Here is a 15,420-nt window from a genome sequence, read left to right as displayed (position 1 = left end):
ATGGAAGAGACTGTGAGGGTCCAAATGACTGGGTCTCCCCAGCCCTGGAAGGAGATGGGTTCTCAGGACTGGTAAGCCATCTGGACCATCCCAGGATGCTGTAACGCACAGGCTGGGAAGTTCGACCTGAGAGAGAGCAAAGAGTTTCTTTCACTGCTTAGTGCTTCTCATCAAATGGGTGCTGAGCATTATGGTAGACGAGTACTTCAAAACAGCAATAATGTACACAACAGTATGAGCTGAGGGAACAATGAAGGAAGGCATTTCTGCAAAGGGCTAACACAGAGTAGGAAAACTCAGAGTACAGATGAATAATTGGACAGCACACCCTTCACGCTGCCACCATAAACAGTCTTTCCCTCAACCAGACTTTTGATAAAAACTGGGAAGCAGACAGTTCAAAATTGTTGATCAGAAGGACTAGAGTTCCTATACTTTAAAAGTTAGCTGAGCAAATGGTAAAATGGCCATACTTGTGTGAAAACTGTGGGGCCCAACCACAACTTCAGACTGGGCAATACCACCAGGCCATAGGAGAGAGCTGGAATTAGACAAAACAGGTCACTGTATGGCTCTGTTAGGTGTGCCTTTTATCTGTAATTATCTTTGAAAAATTGTCTTCTGTTTTGCTTTTGGGACAAATTCATCAACACTTAGGAGCCAAAGTAAATTCTGCTAGCCTGCCCTGGTAACGACAGAACACACAAAGGTTTTCCAATGATCTGATACACCTTCAGTCCTGAGGCTCTGGCCTTCTTAACCTCCTACTCACTACATTGTTGACAGTCAAGTTGTTTTACCTATTCTCCATGCCCAAGGGGAAAAGGTGGCTATAAACACCCAGACATGATACCCAATACTTTAATAGAGTAAGAAAATCTCGAACACCTGCCATGCTGGTTCCTGCCTGAGATCTCTCTCCTCTACTCCTCTGTCTGACCTAGTTGGTAAAGCAAATCTAAAATAGCTCAACCATGAAAACAGAAATGCCTGTGCTTTTCACGTGTGTGTGTGTGTATGTGTGTGTGCGTGTGTGTGTATGTGTGTGTGCGTGTGTGTGTGTGTGTGTGTGTTTTCCCCTCTGTAGTGTGATACAAATATGGTACTTGAAATGGTATCTATTATAAGCCTGAAACAAATAATCGTACTTATGGGTACAACTGAAACCTCAACTCTGGATGATGAGGCCCCTCTGGTGTCCAAGCCCAGAGAGGTCCCAGTTGCGTAGGCTGTGACTTGATGTTGTCATAGGCAATAAGCAGGTACTATGTGAGTTATGTCAAGAGGATATTATTTTTTGAAAGAATTTCATATGGAAATGCTCATATTTCACACTCATCCATAAAAATCAGCTTACAGGAAACTACAAAACAAGTCATCAGTCACCCCAAATTCTCTACAGACAGCAGAGGTTTTGAATGGACACTCTTCAGGGTGCCTTTGTAATCACGTTTCCACTATGCCTATTTCCCATGTTACAACACTCAGCATGCATCATGGGTGGTGGTCTGCCTTCCCCACCAGACTGTGCGCACACACCATTAAGACAAGAATCATCTGCCATATTTAACCACTATATCCTTAGTACATTGCACAGTGTTTAGTACAGGAGAATATTTCTTTCTGCTTTTCTTCTTTACTTGCCCTCACTTTTCTCAGACTGTTTTCAGCTCAACACCATAGTGACACCAACAGGGACATGGCTCAGTCCTTTCTCTTTATAAAGATCACAGAGATCCATGAGAAACTGAACGGAGAAGAATTAGGAGGTATACATCAGAGCTAGGCTGAGTCACATACTTGCAGTTACAAGGAACAAAAACCCACGACAGTGAACTTAAGCACAATGGGAATATCCAGTAGGAGAAGGAGTATCTCTTGAACTCAAAGGCAGAAGCAAAGGCGAGCTTCAGGGGTTAGGAGGATTTAGGAAGAAAACCTTCAACATCACTCACTCAGGATTCTCTCCCTCTGGAGCAAAGTGGTCCTTCCTCCCTTGTTCACACTTCCTTTTAAGCAGATCAGCTTTCATTGTTTCTTTAAGCAAACAAATGTCTCATACCTCTAGGGGTTTGCATGTTCCTAGCTCAAGACACCAGACTAGGTTAAGACAAACATTTCCTACTCCAAATTCTAAATTCCTGGAAAAATCAGACTGGCTCAGGGGCAAAGAGCCTTAACCAGGCAAGTCTGGCTCCCTTCTATGGGAGACACGGAAGTTTCTCAGAAAAGATAGGGTGCAAGGACACCGCTAAAGCAGCAGTTGTGTTTTTGATCATGATGTGTCTGCTCCTCATCTTTCTCTTGTCTACCACTCTCCCAAATTCACTGAGCCTTATCACACTCTGCCTTTCAGGCTCACTCCCTGCCATCAAACTTAGCCTTCACTATTCATTCTTTCTCATCTAAGGCCTTCTGTTTCCTTCCTTCCATTAAACGTCAAATACTTCTCAATGCTACACAACATTAATATCCTACCCAGAACACAACAAATACAGTATTTAAAGGTATTTTAAAGGACAAATAAGCCATATGTTATATGCACAAGATATTTTACATTTTGTTCAGAATTTGGAATACCACTTATTGGATACCACTATAAACACACAATATGGTCATCTCTGCCTTGCGGTGTCCACATTATAGCCTCCAGATTCACTAATGACCTTTTCACTTACTTTGTAACCGATACAAAATAACTGATAGTAAGGTTAATAGTGACTAACCTCTTAACAAAACATCTTTGAAAAGACTGCAAAACAATCTCCTGGAAATTAAAAGCTATTTCAGGTTTTCTAAACTGAGTATTTCCTTATGCAATAAGATTCTGCCCTCTCTCAAGTTAACCTAAACTTAAATTCTTGCTCAGAGATCAGTGACTATCAGTTCTCTGAATGCATGATTCCTGGGAACATAAAAGCCAACTGCAGACCAACTGTGAAGAACATAGCCTTTTGTTCTTCTACCTCTCCATAGTGGTGGAACCATCCAACAATGAAAGGTTAGAGAAATCATCCAACCATATATATGTGCCTTGTTCATCTGCAAATCCTGGCACCTAGCTTGATGGCCTGTACGCAGTAAGTACACAGTAAATGTCTGATCAACTAGAATGTGTACTTCTACCTATGTATTTACAAATCAATGCTATATATGCATGAGGCTTCACATGTGTTCATATAAACATATGTATATTGTCACAAGACAATTTTCTCAAACTTTAAAGTGCATTCAAATTAGCTAGGGATCTCATTAAAATGAAAATTCCAATTCAGAAGATCAGGGATGGAATCCAATATTTACATTTCTAGTAAGCTCGCAGGTGATCCTGATGTTGCTGGTCCATAGACTACATTTTAACAGCAAACTAATTCCTTTTTTACTCCCTTCAGTAGAACACCATAGACAAAATATGCAAATAATCATAGGGTCCTCTTTCTCAAAGATCATGTTCGGTCATTAGGAAAATTATAATAATGTTCTCAGGGCAACTCATCTTTATCATCAGATTCAAGTTTTCAATAAGTATTTAGTTATTGAGCACCTATGCTAGGTGTAGGAACTACAACAGTCTTTTAGTCATTCTAGCATGCAGCTTAATAAATTATGAAAATGCAACTCGAGGCTTCTCTGTAGTCTCAGGGACATTCAAATAAAGAGAACTTCGGAGAATGACACCAAAAATGTGTATGGATGTGTGTATGGGCAGGGAGTGGGTGAGCAACTGCTTAGGATCCTGTGTCTTCATAAGGTTCCTATTAATGTTTATCTCGAGAAGATTCCTGCTTACTGTCCCCAAGCCCTCCTCATTCCACCCAGGTCCCCCATTCCGCTGTCTTCAGTCATGGGGATGACAGGTCTCTGCCACTCCCAAGCCCTTCTCATTCCACCCAGGTCCGCCTCTCCTCTGTCTTCAGTCATGGACTGACAGGTCTTTGGGGTCAATTTCAACTTTTTGGATTACAGACCTTCTCCGTTTCTTTCAGTGAGATACTGTGTCAAGTTTGATGAAAAAACAAGACCACAGATAAAACTGGTTCTTGCCACTTAAAATTCAGAGGGAAAAGATCAATCAGAGAATCTCCTTCTCTTTCCATTTACCTAAGACTCCCACCCCCGTCCACCACAGCCTGACAAGAAAAGTTCACCTAGGGCCTTTGCCATATAATGGCATCTGCTGCAAGCACACCATGTAAGCGGGGAACATAAGTACTCAAAAGTACAAGAAGTTTTCTTCTTCCGTAATGCAGGGTTGAGTGTTTGGTTCAGCTTTGTGGTTATCATACAAAATTCTAAAGACATATAAAACCTCAAGAGATAATTGAAAAGCCTCAGAAAATCATTACATCCTTCATAATTCACTTGTTCACAAACGGGCAAAACTGTTGTCTATGTTATTACAGTATTTTTTGCCAGAGGCATAAACTTAATCACATCTACAACTGAGCATGAATTTATTTTGGTTGTACATTGTGGCATGAACTTCTCAAACTGGAATACTTGTATCAAGGGAAGAGATGCACAATGCAGCAAGCCGGAGGGTACGTGAGCCCAAACAACAAATTTGAGGGATTTTTCTAGGGCATCAATTTTAATTAAGATTTGAAGGAAGAGGAATAAGAGAACTGTTTATTAATATAACTGATAATGAATGTGAATAATTATTTTACACTAAAATAAACACAGAATAGGATGCCCAAACTGCATTAGTTTTAGCGATAAAACAGCAGACTAAAAAGAAATGTCCCATTTTGTGGAATTAGCTCTTCTCTCCCTGCAGGGGAACGTCTGCCAGTGTAAGTCTAAGAATCGATCATATCTTTTTTAAAGTGTATTTAAAAGATTCACTATTTACCAGTGCAAAGACATATTTCTCACATAAGATCTTGGAGAAACGAGGTTAACTTCTAATTAGAATGTTTGAATCCTAAGCAAATCCTTTTGAGAAATGAATGTTCAATGTTGAATGTCTTGATTTTGAATAAATAATATAACAATGCAGAACGAATTTACTTCACAAATGTAATCACTGGACAAAATGCTGAATTAAGAAAGTACTTTGCAAAAAAAAGTTAAACAAAAAATTAGAAAAGAGAGAGATTCTGCTGTAACCAGAAAGCCTGTGTGCTGAAGTCCTTCTTTCTTCCATTAATCTTATTCAGAAACTGAATATACAGTCAATTTCATACTGAGAACTTATTTATATACTGAGAGCTTTAGAAAATCCAAAATGATTTAATATCGTACTTTCCATTTTAATGATAACCCCAACCTTCAGGCTTCCTTACTCAAGAAGAAAATACAGAGAAGGGAATCTCCGAGGGAAGGGGAATTGGGGTCGATCTGTTTTTTTTTTAAGACAGAAATCCAGATACTTACAAGGCATGAGATGGTATATGCTTGGCCAATATTGTCCACTGTCTCTTTTTAACCATACACGAACTGTTCTGCAACAGAAGAAAATATGTGCTCAATCAAGTATTTTTACTCATAGGAAAACTTTGACAGACAGAAAGCAAATAGACTCTCATGTCTGTATCTAACATATCTTAACTATATACTATATATATATCTTAATTACACATATGTAATATACAGGCACACATATGCATTCATGCCACATATGTCTCTCTAAAGATCCCAAATTTAAGGCTTGTATACATTAAGAATTACACAAGATTCTTTAAGTATTATCCTCATATATGTCTATATACACACATGCAATATTGATAGTTTGAAAATTATTATTTTTGTTGTTGTTTTGTCTCTCCAAGTATATGACTTTAGCCCTAGTCTGCTGGAAGCATTCACCTGCTTGGGGAGCTATTAGGTTTTACTACTGAAGGAAATGCAAAGAGATAAAATGAAACAATATGCAGCATTTGATACACATAGAAGGATTAATAGTAAGTCCATAGTTTTACAGGCTAGGCCAGGCCACTGTCTCCAGAGATGCTTTTTCCAAGCATGGTCAGGCAACAGTAAGCCCTGAGAATCACATTTCCTGAGCTAATAGGCCAGCCATGAGGCCCGCCATGGAAGAGGCTATGAGCAACACTTGAGGCTGGCAGGCCAGATAGAGAGCTCAGAGAGGAGAGAGAGAAAGCAGTCAGGAAAGTACCACTAGATTCTGACCAGCCATTAATAAGATTGTTATAAATTCAGGATGTTAAAAATCTCCTTGGTAACCACTAAGAAAATAACTAAAAAATAAACAGCAGAGAAAAGAAAGAAATCAAAATGGTACATAAGAAAAACTTCAAGCAAATATAAAAGAAGGAAATAGTGGGAAACCTGGGGAACAAAAGAGATGTGACATAACAAAAAAAAAAAAAAAAAAAAAAAGCAAAATTGCAGAAGTCCTTCCTTATAAGTAATTACTTTAAATGTAAATGAAAAAACTCATAAATTAAGACAGGCAGAATAGATTTTAAAAACATGGTCCTACTTCATGCTGCTTAAAAGAGACTCACTTTAGACTCCCAAACACAAATAAGTTGAAAGTGAAAGAATGGAAAAAAGAAACATTTCACAGAAATAATAACCAACAGAAAATTGGAATAGAGATACTAATAACGCAAAGTTTTTTTTAATAAATTTTTATTTTTCAAAAATAGTTGGCATACAGTATTATATTAGTTTCAAGTCTACAACATAGTGATTAGACATTTATATACTTACAAGGTAATCCCCCCAATAAATTTAGTACCCATCTGACACCATACATAGTTATTACAATATTAATGGCTATATTTCTTATGCTATTTTGTAACTACTAATTTGTACTTCTTAATCCCTTCCCCTTTTACACCCACCCCGCTAAAACTGCTCCCATCTGGCAAACATCAAAATATTCCCTGCATGAGTTTGTTTCTGTTTGTATGTTCATTTATTTTGTTCTTTAGATTCCTCATGTAAGTGAAATCACATGGCATTTGTCTTTCTGTGTCATGACTTACTCCACTCAGCACAATACCCTTTAGATCCATCCATGTTGTTGCAGATGGCAAACTTCATTCTTTTGTGTGGCTGAGTAACCCATTGTGTATATATATGCACCACCTCTTCTTTACCCATTCATCCATTAATAGACACCCAAGTTGTCTCCATATCTTGGCTATTATAAATACTGCTGCTATGAACATATGGATTCGCATGTCCCTTCGAAGTGGTGTTTTGGGTTGGTTTGGATAAATATCCAAAAGTGGAATTATTGAGTTGTTCTTTGTCTCTTGCTATAGCCTTTGTTTTAAAGTCTATTTTGTCTGGTATTAGTATTACTACTCCAGCTTCTTTGTTTATTTGTTTACAGTTTTATGAAATGTCCCTTTCTACTCCTTTACTTTCAGACTGTGTGTATCTTAAGATCTGAAGTGAGTCTCTTGTAGGCAGCATGTGTAAGGGTTTTGTTTTCTTACCCATTTATTCTCCCCTCTTTTGACTAAAGCAATTAATCCATTTACATTTAAAGTAATTGTTGATAGATATAGTTATTGCCATTTTATCATACATATTTTTAATCTTTTTCTTCTTCTTAAAGAAATTCCTCTAATATTTCTTGTAATGTTGAGTTAGTTAGTGGTGATGAACTCCTTTAGCTTTTTCTTGTCTGGAAAGCTCTTTATCTGTCCTTTGATTCTAAATGATAGCTTTGCTAAGTAGAGTAATCTTGGTTGTATGTCCTTACTTTTCATCACTTGGAATATTTCATGCCAATCCCTTCTGGCCTGCAAAGTTTCTGTTGAGAAATCAGCTGACAAGTCTTATGGGAGCTCCCTTGTAGATAACTGCTTTCCTCTTGCTGCTTTTAAGAGTCTCTATCTTTAATCTTCAGCATTTTACTGATGATGTGTCTTGGTGTGGGCCTCTTTGGACTCATTTTGACTGGGACTCTGAGCTTCCCAGACTTGTATGTCTATTTTCTTCACCGGGGTAGGGAAGTTTTCTGGCATTATTTCTTCAAATAGGTTTTCAATTCCTTGCTCTCTCTCCTCTCTTTCTGGTACCCCTTTGACATAAATGTTGATGTACTTGATGTTGTCCCAGAGGCCCCTTAAACTGTCCTCATTTTTAAATTTTTTTCTTTTCACTGTCCTTATTGGTTGTTTTCTGCTACCTTATCTTCCAAATTGCTGATAATATCCTCTGCTTCATCTAATCTACTGTTGATTATCTGTAATGTATTATTCATTTCAGTTATTGTACTCTTTATTTCTGATCGGTTCCTTTTTATGGTTTCTATCTCCATTTTATGTTTCATATCTCTTTGTTGAAGTTCTCCCTGAGATCACTGAGCATCCTTATAACCAATGTTTTGAACTTTGCATCTGGGATTGCTTTTCTCTATTTTGTTTAGTTCTTTTTCTGGAGCTTTGTTCTGTTCTTTCATTAGGGACATGTTTCTTCGTCTCCCCATTTTGGCTACCTCTGTGTGTTTGTTTCTATTAGGTAGAGCTGCTATGTCTCTTGGTCTTGGTAGAGTGGTCTCATATAATAGGTGTCCTTTGAGACCTAGTAGCACAGTCTGTCTGGTCACCTAGCTCGGTGTTCCAGATGTATCCCTTGTGTAGGATGTGTGTTCCCTCTTGTTATAGTTGAGCCTTGATTGCTGTTGGCATGCCAATGGGAGGGACTGACCCTCAGGTTGATTGGTTGTGAGGACTGGCCAGTGAGCGGCTGACTCTATGGAGAAAGATTTGCTTTAGCAGGGTCCTGGTGCCTGCCCAGTCTGCCCTTTGGGTGTATTGTCCTTGGATGCTGACCCAGGTCGTGCTCTAGCTTGGTCTGAAACTGGGCCCCAAGCGTACCAGCCCAGGCCCCTGTGGGAGCAACCCTGCCACAGGTCAACTTCAGCTGTAGCCCGTGCCTTTCCTGGGGCCACCTGGCATAAGCCACTAAGCAATCCACAGATGGCCACTACCTAGACTGGGCTTAGAGGTGCCTAGAGAGGCCAAGCCATGAACCGAGGCCAGCTGCTATTAGTGCCAGGCTTGGGGCTGCTCAGCGAGAGGTACAGGGCATGCTGAGGCCAGATGCTGTTTGTCTAGGTTTCGTGCACCTTTGAGAGATTTTAGGAAAGTCTGCAACATGAGGCAAGATAGGCCATTTGTATGGAAAAGCCACCAAGTGGCTCGGGTGGGACCACAAAGTTGGGTGGTGCAGAGTCTGAGGGAATCACGAGGGCTGGGGAAACAGGTTAATGGGGACTCAGATATGGCAGCACCTGCATCTGCATCCCATGAAGCGGGAAGGCTCGATGAAGAAACAATGGCTTCTGTCAGCAGTTCTGTCTGGGAGAAAGCTGCCTCTCCAGCCTTCACCCTTACGCCAGACAACTCAGTTCATCCCCGTATGTCCCTGGCACTTTTCACGCTGCTGCTCCACCACTGGAGCTTAGCACAAGTGGGTCCATCAGCAAGTAAGTCAGTGTGCGGGCCCTTTAAGAGGAATTCCAGCCGCCCTCTGTTTCACTCAGTCACAACTTCTGCTGGTTTTCACAGCTAGAAGTTGTAGGGACTTCTTTTCCCAGAAGTGAAACCCTGGGCTGGGAAGCCTGGTATAGGGCTGGGACGCCGATCCTCTGGGAGGACACCCATAGCTGAGATAGCTCTCTTGATTTTTAGCCATCACATCTGGGTGTGAGACCAGCCAATTCTGTGTCTCTGCTCCTCCTACCAGTCTTGAGGTGGCTTCTTCTGTACGGCCTTAGTTGTAAGACTTGTTCAGCTAGATTTAAGGCAGCTTTTAATGATGGTTGCTCTGTAGTTTAGCTGCAATTTTGATGTGGTCATGAGAGGAGGCTAGCGGAATGTTTACCTACTCTGTAATCTTGACTGGAAGTCCAAAGCATGTTTTTAAGTCAAAAATTGTTACAAGAGATAAAGGACACTACGCATTGACAAAAGAACCAAGTCATCAAGAAGATAAAACAATTGTAAACATGTCACCAAATTACAGAGCTACAAAAGATATCAAATAAATTCTGACAGAATTGAAAGGCAAAATAGACAGTTCTTCAATAATTGGAGACTTCAATATATCACTTTCGATAATGAATACAGCATCTAGACATAAGATCAAAAAGGAAAGAGAATTTGAACAACACTATAAATCAACTAGACCTAACAGACACATAGAACACTCCACCCAATTAGAGCAGAACAATAAGAGCACACAGAACATTCTTCAGGATAGATTGTATGTTAGGCCATAAAACAATTCTCAATATATTTTAATGTACTGAAATCATACAAGGTATCTTCTCCAACCACAAAGGAATGGAACACTAAAATCAATAGAGGAAAACTGGAAAAAATCACAAATATGTAGAAATTACACATTACCTTAAACAAAAATGGATCAAAGAAGAATATACTAGGAAAATTAGAAAATATGAGAAAATAAAAACACAACATACTAAAATTTGTAAGGGGCAGCAAAAGTAGTATTCAAAGGGAAATTCATAGCTATAAATGCCCACATTTATAGCTACACACACACAATGGAATATTATTCGGCCATCAAAAGGAATGAAGTACTAACAAATGCTAAACTTGGATAAACCTCAAAAATATTATACTAAATAAAAGCCAGACAAAAAAGGTCACATATCGTATGATTCCTTTTATATATATTCTGAATAGACAAATCCATAGTGTCAGAAAGCAGGTTAGAGGTTGCCAGGGGATGAAGACAGGGAAGAATGGGGAGTGATTACTAAATGGGTAATGGAGTGTCCTTCTGGGGTAGTGAAAAGGTTTTGGAACTAGAGAGAGCTGCTGGTTGCACAACTGTATAAATCTATGCACTTATTTTCTAGAGGAATTGTATTCTTTAAAGTGATTAATTGTACATTCTGTGAATTTCACCACAATAAAAATTTTAAAAGAATCAATATAGGTTTGGCCTGGAGTTGAGGCAATCATTTTTGATGATGAGACAACAAGCCTGACAAAAGCTGACTTGCTGAGGATGGCAGAGAGAAAGGCCACTGAGCCACCAACCCTTTAGACTAACTTTACACGTTTGTGAGATGATTCAATTTCTTTTTACCTAAGCCATTGCTAGGTGGATTCTGTTACCAAGATCTGAATACATGTTAATTGATAGAGAAGTTGAAGGAAAGTAATGTCTTTCCTTAGGCTTTGGGTTTTTCTAAATACATGGATGATGCTGTCACTCACTGAGATGAGGAACACTGGAAAAGGACCAGATGTGGGGTGAGAATCATGAATTCAATTTTGAACATATGCCCTGGAGGCGTCTTTAAGTTATCCAAGAGTTCCTCTTTCGTGAAAAATGAGAATTATAATTAGAACGTATTACGTGAAGTGGTTGTGAAGATAAGATGTATGGTTCTCAATGCAGTGCTTGGCACATATCAAGCACTCAACAACTGCCAACAATAGTTATCGTCATTACCATTATTGTTTAAAAAATGTAATAATCAACCACAGCTTGGGAGAATTCAAGATACGAAACTTTCTTGCTTTGCTAACATATTGAACATATTAATCCTTGATTAAAATCATGTAAAGGATTTTAGCTCAATCTGTAAAGTGTCCTGTAAATTATCCCTTTATGCCTTGTTTTGTAACATGTACTAAGCATCTGCTATGTGTCAGGCATTGTGTAGGAGCTCCATGTGGACAGATAAGTAAATATATCATTAAAGCAATGAGAGATAAGAGCTGTGACCTATTTTATATCTATACAAGGCCATTGGGAAAGGTATCTAATCTATGTGGGGAAGGGTGGCAGGTTCAGGAAGTGCTGACTCTGGGAGGATGGCATTACTTAGCATTTCATTTATTTCCTTCATCGCACTGGCCACAATCTATTATGTATACCTGCATGTAAATGTGTTTATTATCTGATTCTCCGACTAGAATATAGCATGAGGATAGAGAACATTCTTTTCTTGCTCACTATTGTCTACCCAGAGCCTGGCAGAGTGCATGGCACATGGCAAATATATGAAAAATATGTGCTGGATGAATGAAAGTAGGTGTTAGGCCAAAACAGCAGAAACTGCTGGTTACCTACCGTAAATTCATTTTCCTCTTCCTCTGTCACAGCAGTTATACTGACCTCTCAGTTATACTGAGAGGGCAGAGCACAGAGGCCAAAATAGAATACAACAGACCTCAAACTAGGCCAGATGCTTGACAAAGTTTATTTGCTATGCACAAGTGAACAAAAAGAAGTCTACAGGGCTTTTCAAGGGACTGTTTTGCCAACAAAATCCCAAACATGGCCTTTCAACAATACCACAAAAAAGTATGATTATTAATCCCATGTACAGATGAGGGCTCTGAAGCACAGAGGGGTCTCAGGTTATGCAGAGCTGTGACGTGAACCCGGGCAGTCTAGCTTAAGCAGTTGCTCTTTCAATCATGACACGATGTAGAACTGCTCTCAAACATGGAAGGGAGAAAAAGGCAGGAAAATATAGAGAGTTTCATTTATGACATACTGAGTTTAAAATTACTGTAGATCATCTGAGTGGCAATTACCTGTGGAGCTAAGTGCACACAGGCTGTTTCACTACTGTAACGTCAGCTGAATCAATGCTCGTGGTCTTTCAGACACATAAATTATAAGGTGACATATCTCATGTACACCATGTATCATGTATATCAGGTATAACATGTACATTACATATCAAGTGTGTCGTGTATATCACATGTCAGGTATGTCACGTATATCATGTATCATACATATATACAGATATAGGTATAATCACCTTATAATTTATGCACCTGAAAGACCATGAGCATTGATTCAGCTAACATTACAACAGTGTAACAACCTGTGTGCACATAGCTCCACAGGTAACTGCCACGCAGATGATCTATAGTTACAAATTTATGATATATATTGTATATATTAATATATATATTAGTTACTAATATATATACATATATATAAAAGAGTTTCTAAAAAAGCCCAGTAAAAAAGGTACAAGTCAATATAGCTAGTACAGGTTTGTTCTAAGATTTTTAAAATAGCTATACAGGTCAACAGGGTGGCAGGATAATATTAGTTTGAATTTTAATAACAGTAACGAACACTTCTACAGAAATAACAGCCCCCAAAATACTCTGCATGTACAGTAGCCCATCCTTACAGTAGCCCTATGAAACAGAAATCGTTCTTTAGAGATGAAAATCTAAGGCCCAGAGAGCTTAAGTAATTTGCCCTAACTAGTAAATGGATAGTTATTTTAAATTCTGTGCTCTCCTCACTAAATATACTACCTTCCTTACATCAACATGTATTAAGGACAATGATAAATTTTACAATCTAAAAATAAAGTTATATAAAAATATTTGTCCCCTTATCTTCAGACTTTAAAAAAGAAAACAGACACTTCATCCTAGAGGTCAAATATACAACTAGGATGGCTAGGAATTTCCTAGATAAATGTAAATTCAACTATACAAGGCCTATAAGCAAGTATTAATTTTTCTGAAAATTATATCTAAAAAGCAACACAAAAAGCTTTTAATAGTAAATTAAAAACCTTTCCCTTGAAAAAATTTTAAGAAAAAAACAGCTATGAGTAAGAGTCATAGTTATTAAGCCAGTAGAGGTCAGTATATTGGAGAATAAAAATGCATGACCAGGCTGAAAGGCAGGGCAACTGCATTCACCCCCCACACAAGCCCTGGGTTCACAGGAACCGAACAGGGCCACGTACATTGCACCATCCACCTTTCTGGGTTCTGTTTTCTTCTCCCCCTTCCCCTTCCTCTCTCCCAAGCTCTCAGCACTTGGCAGAAACAGCCATTGAGAGAGTTGGGAGAAACAATGCTCACCTCAAAAAGAGGAAGACAATTTCAGTTCAGCAGAAGGCTTCAGTTCAGCATGTGGGCTATTTTAAAAATAGCACAATCTTACTCTATTTTGGACACAGCTGACCACATTTTAACAGGTAAAAATTACTTTAAATATTAGCCGGAAATATTATTCCTTAGATCTAAAAAAAGTTTTCCTTTTTTTTTAAAGGTTAAAACAGACAGTAGAAAAATTGCAGCATTTATCAAATCTCCACTATAATCAGTGCTGGTTTGCTCCCTGACTGAGCTCTATATAAAATCAGAGAAGGAGCTATATTTTATCATATTTGGCATCTACCCAAGAGCCAAGCCCCACACCATGTCCAAAACTGGTGCTCATCATTTGTGACAGATCAAAAGGATCAGTCAAAAATCCCTCACTACAGCCACTCACCTCCCACCTGTCCACTATCAGGAACTTCTCTGATTACGTCTGCAGAGAAACCTTCTATAGAATGGCAGCAAAGAAGCTGAGCTGACAGCGAACTATCTGTACACTCCGCTGGGTGATACGATGAGAAAGAACTATAAATCCTTAATTTAACAGTTTCGGCAACTACTAGTACTCTAAAGAAATAAGACACGAAATAGTACTTCCATGCTACCTCATCCCAACCTAACTCTCTCCAAAGAATCGAATCCAGTGCAGTGCCTAACTGAGTGAAAATCTGAACTAGAACGCGCCTGTCCTCCTCACGGGCAGCCCTCAGCCCAGTAGCCAAAACGATCACATAGAGAGGTCTGGAATCAAATGTTCGATCAAGCAGGGCAGTCAGACAGATGCTCCCTTTATGAGATCCTCTGAATTTTAGTTTGTTTGACTTCCTTGTTTTGAACTGTGCTGATGATATCCACAGTTCAAGCTGGCACTAGAATTTAGACACTATTGAACTGACAGTGTGCATGTGTTCACACGTGTGTGCAACTGTATGTATGCATATATATGTATAGATAGCCAAGCACCACACCAAGTCCACTCCCAAACCTATCCAGGAAAAAATATATCCTTTGATCTATATTCTAGCAACCTTTAAGTCCGCTTATCCTGTTAATATGTCTCATGTTAATTTGATTATTAATCCAGCCAGAAGAACTTAGGTGGGAGGAAAATTATTTTCCGCACCTACACCTAGAAGAAGTTTGGAAGATGTGGGCAGTAAACTAGGCAAAAAAAGGATGAGGCCCTAGAAGAAAGAGGCCAGATTTAGGAGCTTTTTGGAAGTAGGCGCATCTGGACTGGATGTGGGGTGCTGTGTGAATGGTGGCACCATTACTCAACAAGTGATTTTTGTGGAGGGCAATGTTGACTTCATCTTGAACTTGCAGAGTCGGAGGATGATCCAGCTAGGGCTGTTGAGGAATGAACTGACTACTTGGAGTTGAGGAGACCTGAGCTGAAAATTAAGATTTGAGTGTCACTAGCATATAAGTCATAGCTAAGTCACTGGTGAAGAAGAAGAGAGGCCCAAAGACAAACCCCTGAATAACACCAACAGTTGAGGTGTATTGAATGAAAAATCTGTGAAGACTTTAGTGTGGGACTCCGAGGAAGTAGAAGAAAATCCTTTACTTCTCAAGC

General features: G+C 39.1%; 1 protein-coding gene across 2 annotated transcripts in view; it reads right to left on the bottom strand.

Annotated features, from left to right (window-relative positions):
* Positions 1-15,420, bottom strand: part of WDFY2 (WD repeat and FYVE domain containing 2) — a 159,219-nt gene that overhangs the window by 83,548 nt on the left and 60,251 nt on the right. For both annotated transcript variants that reach the window (XM_023536685.1, XM_011370336.2), the window contains exon 2: positions 5,380-5,447. In XM_023536685.1, coding sequence (XP_023392453.1) covers positions 5,380-5,447 — 68 coding nt within the window. The remainder of the gene's footprint in view (positions 1-5,379; positions 5,448-15,420) is intronic.

The sequence above is a fragment of the Pteropus vampyrus genome, unplaced genomic scaffold (genome assembly GCF_000151845.1).
Source record: "Pteropus vampyrus isolate Shadow unplaced genomic scaffold, Pvam_2.0 Scaffold167, whole genome shotgun sequence".
NCBI lineage: Eukaryota > Metazoa > Chordata > Mammalia > Chiroptera > Pteropodidae > Pteropus > Pteropus vampyrus.
The sequence above is the reverse complement of the archived record's forward strand: the minus strand, read 5'-3'. Positions and strand labels throughout refer to the sequence as shown.